Genomic DNA, 22,021 nt, shown 5'->3' on the forward strand with positions numbered 1-22,021 from the left:
TAAATAAAATGGCCAATAATACAAAAACAAGGAACAAATATTTAAAAATATTTATTTGTCACAGAAAATTAAAAATGAAAGCATTTCTCTAAAACAAATCAATGTAGACTCTTATTTAAATACTGCACAAACATGTTGGATATTTGTCCCGTGTTCTCTGTTGGGTGCATCTTGGTGTAGCTGATGAACTGGCGCCGTAACTTCCTCAGCTCTGCCATGTTGATGCTCCTGGCGAGCTCGATGTTGACATCAGGTTAAGGTCATTTGAGTACAAGTTGTTCTGCGTTCAAACAAAGAAACTTTGCCTCAGGGTTTCTACAGTGCAGCTTAACACAGAGGGAAGTTAGTTTCTGCTTAGGCCAACACTTTCAAAGGAGGAAATCAAAGTGTTTGCTTCTGAGGAGGTCTCACACGGTGCAGCTGCCAATAGAGATCCACTCATCTATGTAATTTGCTTCCTCCGAACGTGTCACACAGCACGTAATTATAGCCAAGACCTTTAACAACAATCGGTTTCTGTGCCTTTCATTTAACCTCTTTGATGGACATGCATTCATCTGCATTCCCCTTCAAACAAACGAGTACTAAGTCATATTCCTTCACCAGCAGGAGGCAGATGTGTCAATAACCTGGACTTTTGAAATCACACAAAAAAACAGACCTAAAAAAAAATAAAACTAAAAATGTGGACATTTGAATGTGTAAAAAGGATATCTTTTCTGTAGCTCCTGGAACGGTAATGAGATCCCCGGGAACACTTGTCTTCTGTGCGTTAAAAATGGCCTGAAAAATGGCAATAACGTTTAATTCACATTAAACATGGAGGGTAATGTTTTAACTGACAAACACAGTTGAAATATATGTTCTCCAAGAAATAAACAGTACTTATCCTTCCAACTATTCATTGAACTTTAAGCAACTATTTGCAAAGTGTAAAATGCATTACTGCCGGGAAAAAAAAAGGAAATAACATATTATTTCAGGCCACTAAGACGTGTACTTAATAGCAAATCAAGGGAACAGAGCAGGTGATTTCTGATTGGCTAACAGCAATTAGGAGACCCAACACATTACTTATAAGCCCAAATAGGTGGACACACTGGTGACTGAGATGCATTAAGGCCGAAAAGTGTTGTGGAAATCTGCACTTGGTTGTATAAAGTAGTTGGACCTGTTGTCTGCTGATCATATTGACAAAGAGATCATCAACAACACTATTGTTTTTCTCACATGTGCTGCAACAAAGCCATGATCAGTACCGGCACATTAAGAGACGTCAATACTGACGTTTGGACAACATTACCGGTTACTTCCTAATCCCCCATTGTGCAGCTGGTTTTTATAAGAGAAACGTCAATCATTAATTTTCCAGGGTCCTTGAATGAAAACCTTTTCCCCTTTATTCACCAATGTGTCCTCCATCTTTAAATGCTTGAAGTCGACGTCCATCTCCGTCTATAGACGAGTACCCAATTTTTGTAAACACTTTAGCTCTTTCACTGTAATTACTGGCCTACTATTTATTTAGTGCTTTTTGTCTGCCAATTGCTATAAGCCGTGAAGACGTCACTCACTCTGTTCCCTTGATTGGCTATTCATGCTATGTTTACGTCATATGGGGATGTAGGGTAGAAGTTGGACTTTCCCAAGTCTCTGATATATAAGCAATTTTAGAGGAGTCGGAGCTTTCCAGCCACAATTACAACTTGACTGTTGATTTAAATGCTGTTTACAAGTTGGAAAGTGTTAAGTACAAAAGGAACTATTTGAAGTGAAAACACCATTAGTACATCTGCACTAAGTGCACTGTAAATACATGCATTTTTTCTCGAAGCACTGAAAAGGTGATATGGAGCAAAACATTTACACTATTGAAAAGGTTCTAAATGTTGTCTTGAAATATGACATTATAACAAAACACAGATTGGTTTCAGCAACAATATCCAAGGAAAAACATACAAAGACATACCATTAACACTTCCTGTGTGATCTTGTCCAACTCATACAAAAAGTTTGACGATGACAACGGTTGCTGCAGAGAAGAAGAATGTCTCCATTATAATCAGAAAAACATCAGCATGACAGCACACACACCCTTAAATACATCTACTAGACATTGCATGCTTGTAAAAAAAAATGTCCCTTACACTCTGTGTAGACTGGTTAGGTGGGGGTGCTTTCCTTTTGAAAAGTGCATCAGAAATAGCATCATATGGTAGGATGTCGTCTTTCAGGATGGTGAAGAGAGGACTGTCCCATCGGTTTCTGGAGTCTGGGGCTTCAAATCTCAGCACTAAGGCATCAAAGCTACAAAGGACATACCACAGAGTACAATCAAAACTCATTGACTAGGTGCAACAATTCCAACATGAGGTGAAACAAGCACCTTTACTGTATGTGTGGAAGCTTCTAACTTACATGTCCTGTTTGTACTGCTCAGCAGTGTCTCTGTCTGTATTCCACGTTGAGCTCACTTCATCTGATGTCAAACAGTACATCTTTATAAAAAGAGAGCAAGTGATTTTGACTTGGTTTATTAAAGTTTGAGTGATTTACTTAGATTAAAATAAAACAACAACAGTTGTGCACTTACCACACAGTGTGGGGTCTGTGTGTGTTTGATGAGACAGAACAGTTCATAGCGGTAGCCTGTAAAGCATGTCAGCTTGAATGTGAAAGCATAAACGAATTATAATGTCTTCATAGCATTCTATTGTCTGCCAGACTTACCTTTGATGTAGTTTAATGAATCCAAAATTACAATGTCATCTTTGTTGACTTTCCTAAAAATCAGATAAATTAAGGTTAAAAGGGCCGTGACTACAAAACATCAATATCTTAATAAAAAACAGATTTAAAAACCCCACCTCTCCACCTCAGCTTTTAGAGATGCTCTGACGTTTTTTTCCTGTTGGGAATCTGCAACATATACAACACGGTATAATAATACAGGAATACAGGAATTGTTTTTGACTGTGTTACCAATTAACAGGAGCGTTGCAATTTGTAACTAACATCAATTAATCTGCCAGTTATTCTCTCAATTCTATTCAATTAACTGGCTAGTTTCAAGTTGTAATTACAGGTTGTTTTATTATCTGCTGCTGATATTAAGAATTTCTTCTCCTTTTTTCTAGTGGTGAGAAAATTAACCTGTGAAACCAAATATAGTATCTAAATATCGTAATGTGAAGTGGTTACTCCATGATAGTGATAGTGATAGTGGTTACTCTCATCTTTTAATTATTTCCCCGGTTAAGCTACTAATGATTTTCTAGCCGGACTCTAACCAGTAGCAAAACATTAACAGCTACCTAACATACCGTATTAATAAACAACTGAATGAGGACCAAGCTAATGTTAGCTTAACTTGCCTGCGTAAACAGTGTTTTTCTCAATGTCCAGGGCTCCGTCTCCCACAATATGAACCTTTCGCTCAGTGTTTTGTTCAAAATACACCTTCAGTTCTTCTGCCCTTCGTGTTTTACCACTACAGGGGTAACCACACATCACTATTAGAGGCATAACTACTGAGAATTTACTGATAAACTAGGCTAGGATGTAGTGCAAAGCATGTTGACACTTTCACCCGGATGTGAATTTAAAAACAGTTCGTAGAAAGGCCAACAGGGGGCGCCCGAAATGTCTTCGATTTCAGTGAGATGATATTTAAAAAATAATGTAACATTACTTTATAAAGGAACACATTCTTTCATTACACTTCAGACTGTTTTAAATTTAATAGCGTATTTCAAATACAAAAATAACATCAATACGAGCAAGAAGGTCTGGCTTTCAGCACTAGTTTATTAACAGGTGGTATTACCACATCAATATTTGGTTCAAATAACTGGACCCATGACAAAAGCGATGCAGTCATATACAATGTTACACATCACATTAAAAATAAAAAAAATCTTAGACATATTTATATTAGTCCTCCACAAAAAGATTTAAAAACTCTCCTCTTCATCAGTAGGGTTTCATATATTTCCAGTGATGTCATAACAACTCAAGCTGGATCTCCTTCTCCTCTAAATGGATGGAAAAAATAATCAGTTTTCAATTTCCTGGGTTATCATAATAATAATGATAATAATGAAAATAATAATATTAATGAACTTACATGTACAGTGGCTGTTTCCGTTGTGTAAGCTGGGCAGTTTTCAACACATGATTCAGCAATGCCTGCAGGTCTTCCACTCGATACAGAGGACGTACATCTCTGACTTCAATGGGAACATTTTCATCTTCAGAGGCAGACTCTATCAAGGAACTATCCCCAACACTTTTCTTTCCCATGAAATGCCCTTAATTAACACAAAACACAACACACAATACAAACCTTCAGAAAAAGACGAAAATAGGTACAACATGATGAGCCAGATGAATGTTATTTCTCTTACCTGTTGCCCACAGATTCCCCCTCGGATTCACCTTGATCTTTGAAACTTTGTTTTTCAGTTCAGTTAAATCAAGCGTCATAGAAGTCGTCATGGTCACATAAGAGATAAGGATGAAAGAAGACAGGAATCCTGCTCTGCAAACCTTTTTCAAAGTGCCTGTCATTCCTAAAAAGTGTGTTTCGTAATTTGGAGCGAGTTCATTAAAGTCTCATTGCTCTGCTGTTACTTTGGGGACAGGCAGTTATACTAGGAGAGGATGGGCTTAATATTCTGATGGGATGATGTCATCCCTCTGTGGCTGATTTCTCATTGGATGAGTGATGCACATTAGAGTGCTTTGTGCCTTTTGACTTGCTATGACGAGTGTGACCTCAATGCAAACTAATTATCACATCCAAATACCATTAAATACTTCCCCCCCGGCAGCCAGATCTTTCATACACGAGCCAGTCTGTCACATAAAAGACAAAGCAGATATATTATTCAAATGCACCAATTTATTTGTAAGTACTTTATGTAAACATTACAGCAAGGCACATGGGCCACTGCATGCTGAATAGATGTAATGGCTTAAGAAATGCTGTGAATCCAGGGTTCGTTGGCTACTGTATGTACACAGGTTACCTTCCTATACAAGTCCTCACTGTACACAGTATCAAAAGTACAAATATCGTTGAACAAGCATTACAAAAGAACAAGTTGTGAACAAGTAATTCTTTTCAGCATCTGCAGTTGAACAGCTGCAGTGTGGTGATTTAAGGACTGAACATAACAGAGAAACAAAGAGCTCATATAGCACTTAAATAGAAAAGTTCACTTGCCAAGCCCAGTCAATATGACCTTATAGCCTCTATATCATTCCCAAAAGAATTTATAAAATTTAATAATGTGGGATAATACACATTTTATAGACTAATTTTTACATTGCACTGAGATAACCTGCAACTCCTCAAAGCCTTTCATCATCAACAATCACTGCGTTTAACCATGGAGGTAGGAACTGTCATGCATTCAACACAAAACAAGAGGTGCTGCTTTACAAATCAGGACCTGTCGCACATCAAGTATCCATTACTATGAATTGTCTGTCCTCTGAGTTGAATCCTACTAGATTCTACTAGTATTATTATTATAATGAATAAAAGTATCTTGATGTAAACAGGTCCTGATTTATAAGACATGATCTCTGTTGAACTTCACTTTCATACCTGCTCTGGATCATCCAGAACAAAAACCCTGATATGACAAAACATTGACTGTTCACCTGCCTGAAAAATACACTTCTGGCAATATGAGGTATTTTCAATACTGCTGCACCACACATTCAATACCTCTCTATGATTCCCCTGAACCCTTAATCAAAAACAACAATCATAAAACTGGGGCTAGGTCTTAGACAACACATGCACCCACAAATCAAACACGTTCAGTAAACATAAAAACAAAAGCAGTCATTGCAGAACGCTTGAATAGTCAAAAGAAATATTGTTCTTATGTTTAGCCTAACTTTAGTAGGCTTTCCCTAGTGAGCCTTCATTTGATCAAATAAATGCTAATCAATAATGCAGATATAAGGCTTATAAATTAATATTGATTTATAATATGCTTTGTTATAAATGAAGAATACAATTTTAGCTTTGTACTGCAAATTCATTGCAACAGTTATGTTATAGAAGCTGTAAGATGAATCCCATTCAGATACTCGTATGTAGAATTAAATACTTTAGACTAAATGCAGGCAATTAAAATTTCTGTTGATAACAAAGGCAAAAAAAGAATCCTCCCCTTCACTGTTACACCAATCAATACCAGATGTTCAAACTAACAGACATTCCTGAGTCTCCTGTCAGGCTGGACGAAACGTTTGGAGGGAGAAAGAAATAGAAAGAAAAGTCTTCAGATATAATATGTGTGCAGTTTTGTCTGTAAGGCAAGATTAAAACATTTCCAACATGCAACATTAAATAAAATAATTAAAAGATGAATATAAATCTATAAAACACTGTTCTTTACTAACTGTTAAGGATCTGCTTGAATTTACGGCATGGGCAATGAATGTAAGAGAAATTTCAAAATAAAAGGCCCAAACACTTTGTACCACCTCCATGCAGAACATCAAACATCCATTGTTACTTTCACATGAAAACCGAAGACATTAAAGCAGCTTTAAAGAGGCATTGAGAGAGATCGGAGTGTCTGAGAGTGACTGTTCAGGTTTAAATTACTGTCCACGCTCTTGTCACAGTGCAGACTCGCTGGCTCTTCTGCCTGTGAGGGCTCAGGTTCATTAAGCTCCGGTAACGTGTCATTAACCTCATCAGTACCTGCGTATCTGACAGGCTGACTATGCCGCTCTCTCTTCTTAAATACTCTCGCTGTCTTCTTTTGTTCTTTCTCCCCTTCCTCTGGATCCTTGATTTTGTGTACAATGAAGAGATGTCTGTTAAGAGACAGCACAGATGTAAAACACAGGCCACAGTGAAGGCACTGAGGAGTGTTTTCATCCGTTTTATGCTGCGGTATGTGCTGCTGGAACTTTGTACTACTATCTGTGACGAAACCACACTTTGAACAGCGGAAATTAGTTTTCAGACGCTTTGCTGAAGGAGCCTCCAGACTGGAAGTGCGGTCTTCCCCCTCCTTCTGTGTGTCCTTGGAAAGTCTGCCTGACACAAGCCCCTGCAAGTCACAGCAGTTTTTTTAATGACGGCGTAAATAAAGTTATTATTTTGCTGTTTGTGTTGAAAATATAATAAATAACTACCTTTCCTGAAGCCTTTCTTGATTCCTGGATGGCTGTTTTGGGCATTTGGCTGAGATCAGGATTCTTGATTCCATGCATTAGACTGATGTGGTTCTTCAACGTTACACTGGTTGTAAATATTTTCTTGGTATCCGTGCAATACCTGACGTGTAAAACACATGGAATAGATTTAATTTGATAAAACATAAAACATACAGTATTTTTTTTTATTTTAAAAACAAAAACTTACCAACAAGTATACGTTTTCTTTTTTCCATCGTGGTCACTGCGTATATGTCGTCTCAGACTGGTAGTAGAATTGAAAGACTGCTCACAATGTCGACATGGATACTTCTTCACTGACTGAAAACACAGTAAAGTGATGATGACTGTCAAGTCGACTCTCTACTCAAAAGCAATTTGAGTGTGCAGCCATCATTCATGTTTTGGCTGAGCACATACACATCCCAGCATGGGATATTTGCGATATCTCACCTTTCCATGGTTGGTCTTCACATGGGAAACGTAAGACTCTCGTTCAGGGAAAAACTGGAGACATTCCCCACACGTCCAGCCGGTTGGTTTCACACGCGGTCTGCGGTCCTGCTCGGCCTTCTTCCTGTGACTATCTGTGTGTTTGACGGGACTCTTGTGGCGTTGGACAGAACGAGAATCCAGGTGCCAGTCAGCGCTGCTTGTTTCTATACTGGGCTCCTCTGTCTCTGCTGTCATGTTTCCTATATGAACGCCCTGCAACACAGAAAACAAAAATCACAAGATAAAACAAAAATATGAGTCCTTATCCTCTCCTCTATGTTAGTCATCATGTAACATAGTCTTTATTTTATACAGAGAACTCAATGACTAATTATTAGGCAGTTACTACTAGCATTAAATACGTGGATAAAAAGAAATCCAACCCACAAATACACGCCGAAGAGATCACTGGCAAGGAGTTAACATCAAAGATTCACAACATTTCCTTATTAAAAAATACAATCATTGCTAACCTTGAAGTGCTGCATTAACAGCTGCTTTTGTGGAAAGACCGAGTTGCATTCAGGACACTTGAAAACACATGTAACACGCTTGTTGGCATTCTGGTGGAAATGCTGAAACAGTAACGGCTTCTTCTTGAAAACTGTCTCGCACGAACACTTATAGATTAACCTGCAAAAGAAAGAAGGAACAGTTCAAATGAACCGTAAAAAAAACGTACAACTTTGAACAGCTAGATCATGAGATGTTACTTACAGAGGGGATATTTTGCTAGCACTGTGTTTCATGTTTAAATGCACTTCACAGCTGTCGGGGGTCTTGAAGGCGACTGGACAGATGGAGCACTTGTAAAAGACTTCACAGTGTTTCTCCTCAATGTGAGTCTTTTGTCCTTGAATGGTTTTGAAAACCATATCACAATGGAGACATCTGGAGGGAAATAAAACATTATGCAACTGTTCTGGAGCACTGTACTGTGTGTTTTAATGACACTCACGTGCTTACTCACTTGTACCAGGCCTTGCGAGCATAGTGCAGACAGTTTTCCTTGACGTGCTTCTGTATGTCTGCAGAACGACTCAGGGCACCACACTCAGGACAGCAATAAGGAGATTTGTGTGCATGAATGCGTTCGTGAGCTCTGAAGCTGCACTTGTTTGGTAGCAGCATGGAGCACACCTGACACGTCTGTTTAATAAAAAACATTAAACAAAAGGTGAAAAACATTTACATGAAACGTTGAAAATGCATAAAATCATCATCACAGTGCCTTTTAAGTATTATACTGGTTATATACTACTAATTAATGTGAGCGCTGTTTTAATTTTGTTTGTCAAACATATGTATGTACGTATGTATCAACTCTTAGGGGAAAGTAGTGCCCAGTATGCTATTTACTTCCAGTTTGAGTAAAAGTCTTTTAAAGCTCCTGATCATTTTAAAACGTTTAACCAGTATAATTATGACCCATTTATAAAGATTAGATCTTCAGTAAGAATGATTGGGTTTGAGTGCCAAACACATGCTGGGATAACAAAAAAACAAACAAAATATGCAACATGTACTCACTAGTCCTTCCACATCTTCTGACGGCCTCTGGTAATGACCTGCTAGTGCTTTGTAGTCAGGTAACTGCTTGTTACACTCCAGGCAACGGAGGCGGTGGCGAATAACATTGTCTGGATACAGGGGCAGGACAGGTTGACTTTTAGATGACAGAGAGGTGTAAGAGTCCACATTCACTGGATCAGTACCCAGGGGTACAAACATTTGTCCCTGTGCTATGGGTTTCATATGAAGCTGTGTGCACTGCATCACCATGCCGTTGTTCTTGTGCTCCCGTGCATGTGCCAACAAGGCACACTTGTTGAAGAATACCATCGTCTTTGCACAGTGCGTGCATCCTACTTCAATGTGAACGCTCCTCCTGCTATAATGATACGCAAGACTCCTCTCCACCCCGAAGGAGTCCCCACACTCGAGGCAGCAGTATCCGCGTGGTGGAAGGTTAATGTTGCTCTCTGGAGGGGGGTTCAGGTTAGGGACATATGTAGGCAAAGGGTTGGCATTGTTCAACAGTCTGTTTAAGGTTCCTGCTGCTGTATTGGGAATAGACGTGCGAGGATAAGGGTTGGCTGTTTTGACCTGATGCACCAGTGGGACTGTGCTGTACACCGTAGTGGAGAGTGTGCGTTTGCTTTGTTGATGAGAGGTGGATCGAGCAGCGACCGAAGCAGCAACACTGTGAGGGACCAGGTTCAGACTAGCTAAGTGCATCGCTTTAGGAAGGAAGTTTGTGCCAGCTGTGTGGCTGGTTGTTGATGATCCTCTCTTTGTTTTCTGCTTATGATGTGTAACAGATCGTTTAACTTTACCACTAGCATTATGGAAAATTGTTGCGGGATGCGTCACGCCTGGCTTCCTTAAGTTTGCCTCCGATTTGTTGTGTAAAACTTTCTGTGAAGATGTACTAGCTGGGTTACCTTTACTCTGTATCCCTACAATGCTGTCAGCAGCCCCACTTTGAGACTGATGAGGAGACATATTACAATAAGAATCTTCGCTTATCATACTCTGTGACGGAGAGGATTCATATGCAGAATGAATGTCATCTGTTTCTGAATCAGGTAGCACACTGGTGACTGTGCGCTTGATCTGTCCGGATGTGGTTTTAATGGTCTTAATTCTAACCCTGGGTATAGCAGCAGGTGACCCAGATGCCACAGCGGGGGATGCCTTTCCACTGCTGTCACTGCAGATGCTTACAGGACTATCAGAGGGTTTAATTAACCGTTTCACAGCTTCAAGCGGACTTCTGGGGCTTCGTGGGGATATAGGCACATTGGGGCTAGCTTTCATGCAGTCACTCTGAACAGTTGAGGATTCTCTTGGATCATTTCTAGCATTCAGAGCCACCAGAGCCTCAAGGCAAGAAGATAGTTTAGATGTCTGAGATTTGACAAGTGGATAAGAAGTAGGAACATCAATTGGTGTTCCTGAGTTGCAGTTGGTATCAAGAAATTTCTGACTGCTGCTTGGTGGGGGAAGAGCACTGTGTATTCTGGGTGTTATATCAGTTTCGTTACTAACACTAATGTCAGGGGGCTCCTCACTTCTACTACTTTCTGCTGCCGCCCTCTCAGTGTTCTTGAGAATATCAGAATTCTCTGGACAGTCATCAAACATGCTGAGGTCCAGATTTTTTGGATTGTCCGCGATTGAGGGTTCCACCAAAACGGAAGCTTCTGGGAAACAGGGGCTATCTTGTTTTGGATGCATTTTATCTCTACTATACTGAGTGTCTTCAGACTCCGGACTGGAGATGGGACTAAAATGAGAAAGTGACTGTGAAAATATTGGTGTTCCATCAGGTTTGTGCTGAATAGGTGCCTTTCCAAGACGCTCTCTTGAACTCTCCCCGTTCAAAGCAGAGACAAATGATTTGGATAAGCCAGTGTTAGTTGTTTCATCAGTGTCACTGGAGGCCTCTTGTCCCCTGAATCCATTATGGAGTTCTGCTCCAAAACCTTCCAATGACTCCTGGCGACTTGTGTTTTTTACAATAACACTTACAGCAGGAATATCCGCTATTGCGACAGCCTTGTTACTCAATAAACTGTCATCCAGGCATATTCCTGTGTGTTTCAGCGGACTCTCTGTCTCCTCATGACTCCCCTGTATGGGCTCTTTGGCGTCCAACCCTGTAGCATCTGGGATGTCAAAGGCAGCCAGAAGATCATCAAAATCTGGGGTTTTCATGTCACCCATGGCTGCACAGTTTCATCAACCTACAAATAAGGAAATACAGAATTAGCTTATTATATTATCTTGACATTAACTCCGTGGGCAAGGCAGACAGGGTAGACAGAACTGTTGTCAGCATGAGAAATGGATGTTGCACAATTTGACTCATAAGTGTTTGGCAGCTTGCTACGTCCTCTTTGCTAACATTAGCTCTAGCTAACTGGTCTTCATCTATGCAGCTACTACTCTATACCAAGTGATGAATTACATACACATACACATTTAATACAGGCTATAGTGCTCCCTTTGTTACCACATATCAACTTATTTATATGTCGAACTACATGAAAGCTGTTTTGCTGTTAGCGTAGCTAACATAGAAGCAAGCTAAGATACAGACAGCTAGCCGTGTAGCTACATAACGGAGCCAAGGCAGGAATTTAGCTTAGCAACATGCTATCGCGCAAATCGTTAGATACAAGCCAGTCAAGTCACTTTTCGATACCCAAGTGAACTTACCATTTGATCCCGTTATTTTTAACATTTCCAGTAAAGCAGCTATAAAGTCAGTTAACTGTGGGCGCTCGTTAAGTCAGTAACGTTTGGCTGTAGCAGGGTTTCATAGCTAGGCTACAAGCTACTAGCGTTTACTTCGTTCCTTTCCTGTTCGGGTGTTTCGAGCCCTCGACGCGGTCTTACAGGCGAGAGGCGGTGCCACTGACCACTACTACTACACATCCCCAAAAGGGAAGATTGTTGTTTCTTAGCTGCTAAAATACACAATGTCATTATGCGTTTCGTGAGTTGACAGGAGTTAGAAACTAAGGACTCGTGTTTCAACTACTACAACCATACTTAGAACTTAATCATAAAGGCCTATGAAACATTGGCTGGAGCATTGCTATGAACAGTGCCAACAGCCTGACCACCTGCAGGACCACCAGCAGGGACCCTGACTGATCACCAACCCTTCTATTGACACCCTTCAACGACTGCATACTCCTTCCCAACTGGCTTGCAACGTTGCATTCAGCGACAACATGGTAAGAAAGGTATATTTCAAGGGCTGTCTTCATGCCAGACTTCTTTGTGGACAGATGGCTGTTCACCAAGGCTGAGGTTACTTCCTGTTAAAAAGGGAGTTATTCCTCGCAACTGTTGCCAAGTGTTTGCTCATGCTGGATTAGATATTGTGTTACTGTTTGTTTTTTAACAACTGCACCAAGGATTTCCTGGCAAGTATTATTTGAGCACTGGGTGGATATTTCTAGTGAAATCAATTGGAATTCAAGAAAGATTATCAGTGAAGAAGGTACTTTTTTTAAAAACCAGTTTTCCATCATATGAAACAACACAACTGATACTTTATCCAGAATTTGAATAAGTTATCATGATACAATACAGCCTAAATAAAAAAGTTTTATAGTCTGGAAAATACACTTTATCAGAAGCCCCTGAGAGGACAGCGGTATCCCTGATATAGCCAGAATAATCAAAAACCTATTGGCTAGTATTCTGCAAAGTGCAACTGGCTGTAGTAAGGCATCTGGTATTTTTAGTATACTGCACTTGACTTTTATGTAATGGGACCGACTGGGACATAATAAATCATTTTTGATGAAGGAATGGATTTTTGAGCCAGCTTTGTTCAAGTGAGATGCAGTGTTTGGTATCCTGTAAGACATTACTGAGGGCAGAACACTGAACGTCTCTCTTCCCGCTGGCAGTAAAGTGGCGACACCAATTCCAGTTGAGTTTACTGACACTCAGGCCTGCTGCACTTTGGTATCAACTACAGAAAAAAAGTATTAAAGTATACTTTAAACCCAACAGAAGCCATGACGCAACAGGACGTAACAGCTATGCTAGATAAAGGGACTGTGTGTCAATATGCAGGCAGTGATTACAGTAATGTTATTTGATGTAAACAAGCTAGGTTTGGGCTGAGCTATTGGTGGGGAGATATTGCATAAACCCAGTATGATATTGCGTATATTAAAATTACTAAAAAATGTTGGCAATGTATTATGCCCGTACAAGCGTTTCTTCAGTCAAAACCTTGACTGCCACGTCTAATTTGTACATTTGAATCTGCAGGTAAGCAAGTTAATGGTGTAAATAAAAAGATTGTGTCAGATTGTTAAACCAGGCGTTTAATGTTATGTTATAAAATCTTTTATTAGGTCATTAACCTCTGCTAATGAATTGCAGGGTGAACAAGTCTTTCTAAAAACATTGTGAAAACAAATTTCTCCTCTTTTAAACAAGAGTTAATGTTTATCATATTCCTCCAGACAGACTGAAACCCCAATTGAGTTTCATGAGCCATGGACAAAAGCCTTTTCATGAGGAATCAGAGGTTGTTTGTATGTGACAAAATCAAATTTGAAGAGCAGCGAGGAGAACTAATGGCTGCCATTATATCCAATCATGAATCATCACCCTGAAAACTAAAGTACAAACTGCAATGCATTATATCTAATGGCCCAGGTAACAGCTTTAACTTAACTGAGCTTGGTGTACTTATCCTTCAAAACAATCAATAAAAGAGATTAGATTCTGTCATAAACAAAACATTAGATTTACTGGCTTTGATACACAAAAAGTTATTTGTGTGTATCACTGCAAACACACAATAACGTTAAACATCACATGGTTGCACAGTTAACACATTTTGACTTACATAATGCTTTCTACAGTCTTTCCTTACCATAAAACATGGGTTTACTGCTGTAGGCTGTTTGAAAATGTGTCCAGCCACAGGCAGCATTTAAAATTGATTATTTATCTAACTCTATCTAAGTCTGAACTATAACTCCCTACATTTTGATCCAAAAGGGAAATACATATATCGACCATAATCTACATACGTTTTTCGCAAGATACAAACATTAGTAAGAAGTACATTTTCTTAAATGTGGAGGCCCAGAAAGGCCATGCTTGCAATAATTTGTTTAATGCCATTATCTTTAGATCACAAGTTTAAACTGAATTTAAGCTTAATAGTCACATAAAGAAGTACGCTTGATGTATCAACATTTTAATCACTGTTTCATTGTAAGTCCTCCTGAAATCACAAGATCGCATGAACCAGACAATCATTTCTAAGTTTCTCCACAATTATTTTTAATGATCTTGAAAAAAGATAAAAAAGATAAAGACATAAATAAACAAGTTACCATGAGAAAACTATGGAGGGCGTAAGCTGCCAAAATCCTGAAATAATAAACAACTCAATAAATCAATTAGCCATGAAATACAGCAAAAATACATTTGAAAAATAAAATTTAGGCATGAATTTATTGGTAAAGCGTGCCATAAATAGTCTTTCTTTTTTTATTTGTTTCTTTATATTATTTACTTTCACAATAATCAACCTTTTAATTTTCAATTTTTTAAATTGTTTTATTTTTGCATTATATTAATTTTAATTTATTGACCCAAACTATTTATTCGTAATTTTATTTTTGTTATAATTAATGAAATATGAAAGTTGTTATTTTATTTTGACAGTACACGTCCTCCATAGAAACATGTTTTATTATCTTGAGAAAACCCAAAATTAAATTTGCAAACTTAGGTTAATCGAATTTTTAAAATAATAGCATGGCTGTTCTTGGCTTCCGTAGTAACCCTGTTTTAGTTCAGTAAAACTAGAATAGAAAGAAAATAAAATATGCTTTTGAGTGAAGCCATATGTTCATCATGCTGCTGCTCAAATTGTTCAGGGAATTTATTTTTAGAAAGTCTTCCTGAGAAATAATGACTTTATATGACCACAAAAAGCACGGGTGGAGCCCAACCTCCTACAGATAAACTCATTCATGATTAATCAATCGTCACATATCAGCTCATATCAAATGCTCAATTTCAGAACAAGTGAATTTGTCAACAAGAATCTTATCATGTGATGCTCCAGAGATATGGAAAGCCTGGTCAACATCACGTCCACAGAATGTTGCTTCATAAGGTCCTTGTCAGGGTTTCTTTTGCATTATCTCACCTTTTCCTGGATCCTGTTCTTCCTGAGACAAATCAGAGCAGTACCCTACGTAACTTGTCTGTTAATTAATGATAAGAGCTTTCATAGAGGGCAGTGTATTTTACAACACAGCATTTGACAGCCCGGAGTAGGAGGACGCACAATGAGTAAGCCAGCCTCTGCTTTTTACTTAATTAAGCTCTTTGTTTTGCACTTTTGTGCACCATTCTTTAACAGATATGCCACGTGGACTCTGTGGACTTATTTTGAGTGCTTTTTTTTATCTCACTGAGTACACAGAGACACAGCTTGTTACTTGTTTGGCATTCCTGGTTGTTAAAGTTGAAGCTGCTTTCCTACTGCAGACTGCAGCATATTGAAGTGAACAATGATTGTGTTTTTCAGCGGAAACCAAAGATGTCGAGCTCAAAAATGTTGCCAACGGAAGCGGCGTGGACAACCTGGCTTTTCAAATAGAGGTATTTATCCTATTTATTGTTTTTTTTTTAATAGCACAACATGATCTTTTTTTTTTATTTAAAAGCTGTTGTTTTCTTAGGAGGACGACATTACTGATATTAACAGTGTCAAAGACGAGACTAAAAGGACTAAAAAGGGACTGGGATCATACTTAAGGTGTGTGTCAGTACATGTGATTACGCTGTGGCAAGTAGCAGTTGTTTAGGCAGAAATCTTCTGGGTATGCAGGTGCTCAGCAGAAAGCTTCTGCAACATTGATTTTGTTAACACTGTTTGTGCTTGATTAACATTCTGTACATAAAATAGAAAATATGCACTGTTCTGGGTTGTAACTGGTAAAATTTGACTGTACTTCCTTGTTTTTCATTCACTCAAGAAACAGATATTTATAAATACATTTTTAACACTTACTTTTAATTTACCCTGTCCCTCAGCAAAGTTGCCAAGCCTATAAATGCCACAGAGGATTACATCAAGTCTCACTCAAAGACCTTCAAATATGTCATGCTGGGAATACTCGGAGCAGGTAATATTATAAGTCTGTTTATTTGTGTCAGAAGTTTACATTCGCTTGCATTTTAAACAGTTGTTTTCTCTTATATTTTCTTTAAGACTATCACAAGACAGTACTATTGTTCAAACGTGCTTTCTCTCCTGTAGGTTATGTGGCGTACTTCATCGCAGCCTGTGTTTTGGATTTCCAGAGGGCCACCGCTCTTGTAGTCCTCACTGTTTTGGCTGTTGTTGTTAAATCATATGAACTTCTGCAGGAGTACAAGGGAGGAAGCATCAGTCGGTGCTTCAGACCAGCAGTTAGGTGCTTTAAATCTAACTTGAAATGGTTGAAATGGTGAGTAAATTATTTTTTACTGTACAATAATACTTTACACATAATGGAATCTGAAGGTGTGTTTTATGTTGTTTACAGGGTTTTCATCTTAGCGGTCGTGGCCTTGCTTGTGGTGTGGCTCGTCTTGGACACGAGAAAACGTCCCGAGCAGCTCATCTCTTTCGGAGGTGTGGTCATGTTCGTCCTGCTTATTTTCCTGCTCTCAGCACACAGGACGGCGGTGAGTTTTGCACAGTCAACCACCGATTCTTGTCAGGGACGAGTAATTACTGTCGTGGCAACTGTTTCGAAACATGCTTGGGCGTTATCTCTCAAGTTATCTAACACTTGTTTTGCTGAGACTTTGGATATCATTTGGCCTTGTGCACCTATCATTAAAAGGTATAGCATAAGTGCTTCCTTGCAATAACATGGGGTTTTATGGAGACTCCCTGATACACTGATGGTCTAACCCCTTCCTCATGTTTTAAGGTATCATGGAGGCCTGTGTTTTGGGGCATCGGGTTGCAGTTCTGTATTGGCATTTTTGTTATAAGAACACAACCTGGACTCGTAGCATTTGGATGGCTGGGAGATCAAGTGAAGGTAATACACTACAATATAAATAGCTTAATTTATTTAATATGCAATTTAGTAGAAGAAACAAGCAGGCTCTGAGGCTCATCATACAAGATTCTGATGCTTTTGGTTTGCACAGCAGAGTGTACTTGTACGACACACATTGTTTCTTATCTACCAGAGTACTTATCTTTAAAGCTACTTTATGAGGCTGTCCAACCCACCTTGGGTCATACAAGGGTTGAGTTAGTGAAATTCTGTTTATCAGCTTTTAATGTGTAGCTCAGCCTACTGCTTCCTCTAAGTTGCAGATTTAGCTTCATGACTTCCTGTTGTAAAATCCAAATCAATGATTAGCTGTGTCGTAAATGGCATAAATGAACTGATTGAGGAAAGAACAAAAGATTTAAAATAATACAACCGTGTTTCCTCTTTGTTTTTTATAACAGGTATTCCTTGATTACACCAAAGAAGGGTCTTCATTTGTTTTTGGGGATCTGATCGATGGAATTTTTGCCTTTCAAGTAAGTTGATGAGTGGATAATATTTTTCTTGAATACGGTTTTCAATCAGTTGCTGAAATTGAACAATCTTAACTGAAGTTATGACCTCTTCCTCAGGCGTTGCCCATTGTTGTGTTCTTCAGCAGTGTGATGTCGATCCTTTACTTCTTGGGGGTCATGCAGTGGCTCATTCTGAAGGTAAAGAGAGGTTAAAATTGTACTGCCTCATATAGGTTCCTGTAGGTCTGCATGTATTTTGCTTACACCTGCAGGGACATACTATGACCAAATGCCATGTGTTTTTGTCCACACAGATCTCATGGGTTATGCAGATAACGATGGGAACCTCCCCAACAGAGACCTTGAGTGTGGCAGGCAACATATTTGTTGGACAGGTACTCTGGGCAAGGCCTAATGTCTTTGCAATTCTATCTTTAAAACTAGTCTTATTACATTTTGATTTACAATGAATGACCTCAAATTGCTGCCCTCATTAATAACTGCAGTGTAATAAGAAACACATTAACTCCTAACCTTGTTTACTTTTGCTTCATGTACATCAGACCGAGGCCCCGCTGTTGATCCGGCCCTATTTGAAGGACATGACCAAATCTGAGATCCATGCTGTTTTGACTGGTGGATTTGCCACAATTGCAGGAAGTGTCATGGGGGCTTTCATCTCATTTGGGGTGAGGCAAAACTGCTGCAACCACATCATGCATGCATACATGTAGCAATTATGAAACTATATTTATATTGCACATTTTATACAAAGTGATTAAACAGAGTCAAAAAAGATTGAAAACAAACAACCCAGAGTTGATGGGGCCATATAAACTAATTGCAGCATCACCATAAACTATATTCCTGTAGGGAAAAAAGTTAGTTTGAGACTGTCACCACAAATAAGGGATTTGTTGATGGTGTGAGGAGGCAAGTGACTTAATCTGAGGTGAGGTGTTTGGCTTACTGCTAAAGATACCGTGTTAGCAGATGATAGAGTGATAGAAAAAAAGAATGGGACCAAGGATTGAGCCTTGGGGTGCTCCACAAGAAATTATGGTTCTCTCTGAATGACTAGACACAAAGTAGTGTCAGCCTTTCAGCTGAGAACTAAACATGTTGGAAGTGTGCCCACACGTGTTAACACGCGGTCTGATTACACGGTCTGAATAAAATCTGATATAATTTTTATCTCTACAGTATATTGCTCAAAATAAATCATGTTAATGGCATTCATGATAATGTTGCCAAGCATAATCTGAACCAAAACAGTTCAAAGGCCACTGAAAAACCGCCATTCTGTAATGAGGGATTGATAAGTCCTCATTAGTTCTGCTGACGAGCAGTAAAAACGTGTTATGGCCCAATAACTTAATTCAAGAGAAATACTACTGCGTGATATGAATCATTATACAACTGTTTGTTCCAACCAAGTAATCTGATTGGACAAGAGGCATTCCATGAGTGGCAATATAGAGTACAACATCACTGGGAATTTTCACTCTGTGTATCACTCCGTCTCAGACAGGTGTTTCATACAGCAGGCCGTGAATGTCTTGCAATTGTCATACATTGATCAAGCTGGTACCTCTGAATCACACAACAGACTCTTATTTCACTGGTTGATGATAAAATAAAACATACAGATGAACGTACATCATGCAAAACAGCTGATCTGTGGTAACAGAGTGCAGGAGAATGTTTGGGTTGCTTGGCAACAAAAGTCCAGTTTCAGTTAAGTTGTGGAACTAGTTCAGATGGTGGAGCAAAAAATAATCTGTTGATGATCATTGGTGTTTACTTCTATTTGCCGCGTGTGTAACTGTTGTATATTACCTAAATCACAGCCGTGATGATATTCAGTACACCCTCTGATGTGATACCGAGATTAAGATATTAAGATTCAACTATCAATAAAACCAAAAAAGGTGCGGATTGGTGAAAGGAGTAGCTTTGACTTTAACATCATCAGTGCTGTGTTTTATTGTTTATGTATAGGCCTATATCTATATATTATACGTTTATTTTAATTTATGCTGCAAATGCATAATATTAAGATAATGAGGATTTATACAGAAGTGGTGCTTAATTTACCTTTGTCCAAAAGCTGACAAGAAAATAAATTAAGACTTAAATGCTGCGAGGTTTCACTGATTTGCACTTTTAGCACTTTTATTTTTTCAATAACAGTAAATCTGAACATCATGAATATCAAATACTGTATGAATTGCTTACTGTTGCGGTTACTGCACCATATCACCCTTAATTAAATAACAAGCTGTATTTTACAGATTGATGCCTCCTCCTTGATATCAGCCTCTGTGATGGCTGCTCCCTGTGCCTTGGCCCTCTCCAAACTGTCTTTCCCAGAGACAGAGGAGAGTCCCTTCAAGTCAGAGAAGAATATTAAAGTGGGTTGTGGGTGCGTATTTAAGTCCCAATTTGTCCTCTCCTTGTTCATGAAGTTTTTGTAAATTAAATGACTTGTTTTGTTTTTACTCCCTTAGAGATGAAAAGAACATTTTGGAGGCTGCTAGCAGTGGAGCATCCGCTTCAATAGGTCTTGTTGCTAACATTGCCGCAAATTTGATCGCCTTCCTGGCCATCCTGGCGTTCATAAATCAAGCGTTCAGTTGGCTCGGAGGTATGGTGGGATATCCTGAGATCACGTTTCAGGTACGTTTTTTGCAAAAGACGGATAACATAAGATGTAACATGTCTTTTTGGATTTGAAAACTTGATTTATTAGTTTTGACCAAGTGAAAAAAAAAGATCAAAGGAGCATGTAAAATGTCAGTAACAAAAAATAGTACATGTATCAAAAAATGTATAATATTTTATAAATTAAATGTGTTTTGATTGTTTGTAAATGTTCTTTATTTATACAGCCCTTTACAACAACCCTTTCGGTGGACCAAAGTGCTTTACAATAGATAGTAAAATAAAAAGGAATAAATAAAAACAATAAAAAAACACAATAAAAACAATAAAAGCAATAAAATGAAATAAAATAAAATAAAATAACAGTTAAGTTTGTTGACAATTTCAGTAGTTGTTCTGAAACATTTTTTTCTAACTACACATACATGTCACAGATTAAGCTTGCTTGTACTGTCAATGAACAAGTGAGTCTTATGATATTCAAATAACCTTATGTGTTTCTATGTTCTCAGCTGATTTGCTCTTTCGTGTTCATGCCTGTGGCCTTCATGATGGGAGTACCGTATGAGGACAGTTTCATTGTGGCTGAGCTCATTGGGACAAAGCTCTTCCTCAATGAGTTTGTGGCTTATGAGAAATTATCTGAACTGAAGGCCAAGAGGCTCAGTGGAAGCGATGAATTTGTCGATGATGTAAAACAATGGATAAATGTGAGTACATATTCTGAATTTGAGTTAAGATGCTGTGAGGACGCAACACAAAATAACTTAAACAACTTGATGTTGTTTTTTCTTGCTTCAGGTCCGATCAGAAATAATCACCACGTATGCTCTTTGTGGGTTTGCCAACTTAAGCTCACTGGGTATTGTGATTGGAGGCCTATGTGAGTATTTTATAACCCTGTTGTCATGTTTTAGTCCTACCCCGAGACAACATCCTTCTCTCATCATCCCTCTCATTTTCTATTTTCCTTTCTCAAAGCCTCTATATGCCCATCCAGAAGAAGTGATGTCTCATCTATGGTGTTGAGAGCTATGATCACAGGGACTTGTGTATCTCTGGTCAATGCTTGCATTGCAGGTAAGATCTTTTAGTCGAACTGGCGTGTATTCAAGCTTGTTTCCTGTTGCACTGTAACTGATTTGCTTTTTCACTTTATATCTCAGGGCTTCTCTTTGTTCCTCCACTTGACTGTGTTGGGCTGTTCAAGGAATCTGCTTTCAACGCCACAGATTCAAGTATACAAACGTGCTGCAACGACCTCTTTGAAAGGTAAGCGCGTACATTCAAAATTACAGAGATGTGACAGCATTAAAAATCACTTGAGTGACACAAATTTATTTCTTTGCAGCACTGTAAACAATGGGACTCTCATCTCATTCGAAGGATCTTGGAGCAATGTAGCAAATGTCACCCTGTTCTTCGCTAACTGTTGTAAGTGTTGTGGTCTTTCTGAAGTGTGTATGTAGATGAGATAAATACACAGTACATGTTTGTATATTTGTGTTCATGTAAAAATGTAAAGCCTTTATGTGTGTCTTTTAAAGATGAATGTAACTTTCATGTATTTTATTATGAGTAAATTCAGGTAGA

At 38.7% G+C, this 22,021-nt stretch overlaps 3 protein-coding genes across 4 annotated transcripts; 1 reads left to right on the top strand and 2 right to left on the bottom strand.

Annotated features, from left to right (window-relative positions):
* Positions 1–19: 19 nt before the first annotated feature.
* Positions 20–3,636, bottom strand: kti12 (KTI12 chromatin associated homolog). Its single transcript, XM_069686924.1, has 9 exons — positions 3,375–3,636; positions 2,868–2,919; positions 2,731–2,783; positions 2,594–2,649; positions 2,419–2,498; positions 2,148–2,307; positions 1,970–2,032; positions 715–783; positions 20–242 (listed from the first exon to the last, which is right to left on the bottom strand). Exons 1-9 carry the CDS (start codon positions 3,523–3,525, stop codon positions 99–101), a joined length of 828 nt encoding a protein of 275 aa, XP_069543025.1. The 5' UTR covers positions 3,526–3,636; the 3' UTR covers positions 20–98.
* A 1,265-nt stretch (positions 3,637–4,901) lies between these two features.
* znf592 (zinc finger protein 592) lies at positions 4,902–12,039 on the bottom strand. 2 transcript variants are annotated; one of them, XM_069687011.1, is made up of 9 exons: positions 11,911–12,039; positions 9,217–11,435; positions 8,657–8,835; positions 8,404–8,577; positions 8,160–8,319; positions 7,645–7,899; positions 7,400–7,512; positions 7,171–7,312; positions 4,902–7,085 (listed from the first exon to the last, which is right to left on the bottom strand). In XM_069687011.1, the coding sequence occupies exons 2-9, from the start codon at positions 11,413–11,415 to the stop codon at positions 6,573–6,575; spliced, it is 3,735 nt and encodes a 1,244-aa protein (XP_069543112.1). In that variant the 5' UTR covers positions 11,416–11,435; positions 11,911–12,039; the 3' UTR covers positions 4,902–6,572. The 2 variants fall into 2 exon arrangements, with proteins under 2 accessions (XP_069543112.1, XP_069543113.1); XM_069687012.1 differs by lacking the exon at positions 11,911–12,039 and having other exon boundaries at positions 9,217–11,490.
* A 3,497-nt stretch (positions 12,040–15,536) lies between these two features.
* On the top strand, positions 15,537–21,897 carry slc28a1 (solute carrier family 28 member 1). Its single transcript, XM_069686070.1, has 18 exons — positions 15,537–15,540; positions 15,779–15,852; positions 15,933–16,009; positions 16,288–16,379; positions 16,514–16,703; positions 16,782–16,923; positions 17,175–17,288; positions 17,711–17,785; positions 17,882–17,962; positions 18,079–18,159; positions 18,328–18,453; positions 20,059–20,189; positions 20,275–20,443; positions 20,941–21,138; positions 21,230–21,311; positions 21,410–21,508; positions 21,595–21,700; positions 21,780–21,897. The coding sequence occupies exons 1-18, from the start codon at positions 15,537–15,539 to the stop codon at positions 21,895–21,897; spliced, it is 1,959 nt and encodes a 652-aa protein (XP_069542171.1).
* Positions 21,898–22,021: the final 124 nt, after the last annotated feature.

The sequence above is a fragment of the Semicossyphus pulcher genome, unplaced genomic scaffold, assembly GCF_022749685.1.
Source record: "Semicossyphus pulcher isolate SPU_LCO1_2020_fin unplaced genomic scaffold, fSemPul1.0.p SCAF_8, whole genome shotgun sequence".
Taxonomy (NCBI): Eukaryota; Metazoa; Chordata; class Actinopteri; order Labriformes; family Labridae; genus Semicossyphus; species Semicossyphus pulcher.

Excerpts from the sequence above, each read along its gene's own strand:
- kti12 (XM_069686924.1), bottom strand. The coding sequence starts at position 3,525 with ATGCCTCTAATAGTGATGTGTGGTTACCCCTGTAGTGGTAAAACACGA. Across the intron at positions 2,920-3,374 it reads GAAAAACACTGTTTACGCAG|ATTCCCAACAGGAAAAAAAC; the intron begins GCAAGTTAAGCT and ends TATATGTTGCAG. Across the intron at positions 784-1,969 it reads TCACACAGGAAGTGTTAATG|GCCATTTTTAACGCACAGAA; the intron begins GTATGTCTTTGT and ends GCCATTTTTCAG.
- znf592 (XM_069687011.1), bottom strand. The coding sequence starts at position 11,415 with ATGGGTGACATGAAAACCCCAGATTTTGATGATCTTCTGGCTGCCTTT. Across the intron at positions 8,578-8,656 it reads GCTCGCAAGGCCTGGTACAA|ATGTCTCCATTGTGATATGG; the intron begins GTGAGTAAGCAC and ends ATTTCCCTCCAG. Across the intron at positions 7,900-8,159 it reads TGTTAATGCAGCACTTCAAG|GGCGTTCATATAGGAAACAT; the intron begins GTTAGCAATGAT and ends TCTGTGTTGCAG.
- slc28a1 (XM_069686070.1), top strand. Across the intron at positions 17,786-17,881 it reads ATGGAATTTTTGCCTTTCAA|GCGTTGCCCATTGTTGTGTT; the intron begins GTAAGTTGATGA and ends CCTCTTCCTCAG. Across the intron at positions 21,139-21,229 it reads ATGTAAAACAATGGATAAAT|GTCCGATCAGAAATAATCAC; the intron begins GTGAGTACATAT and ends TTCTTGCTTCAG.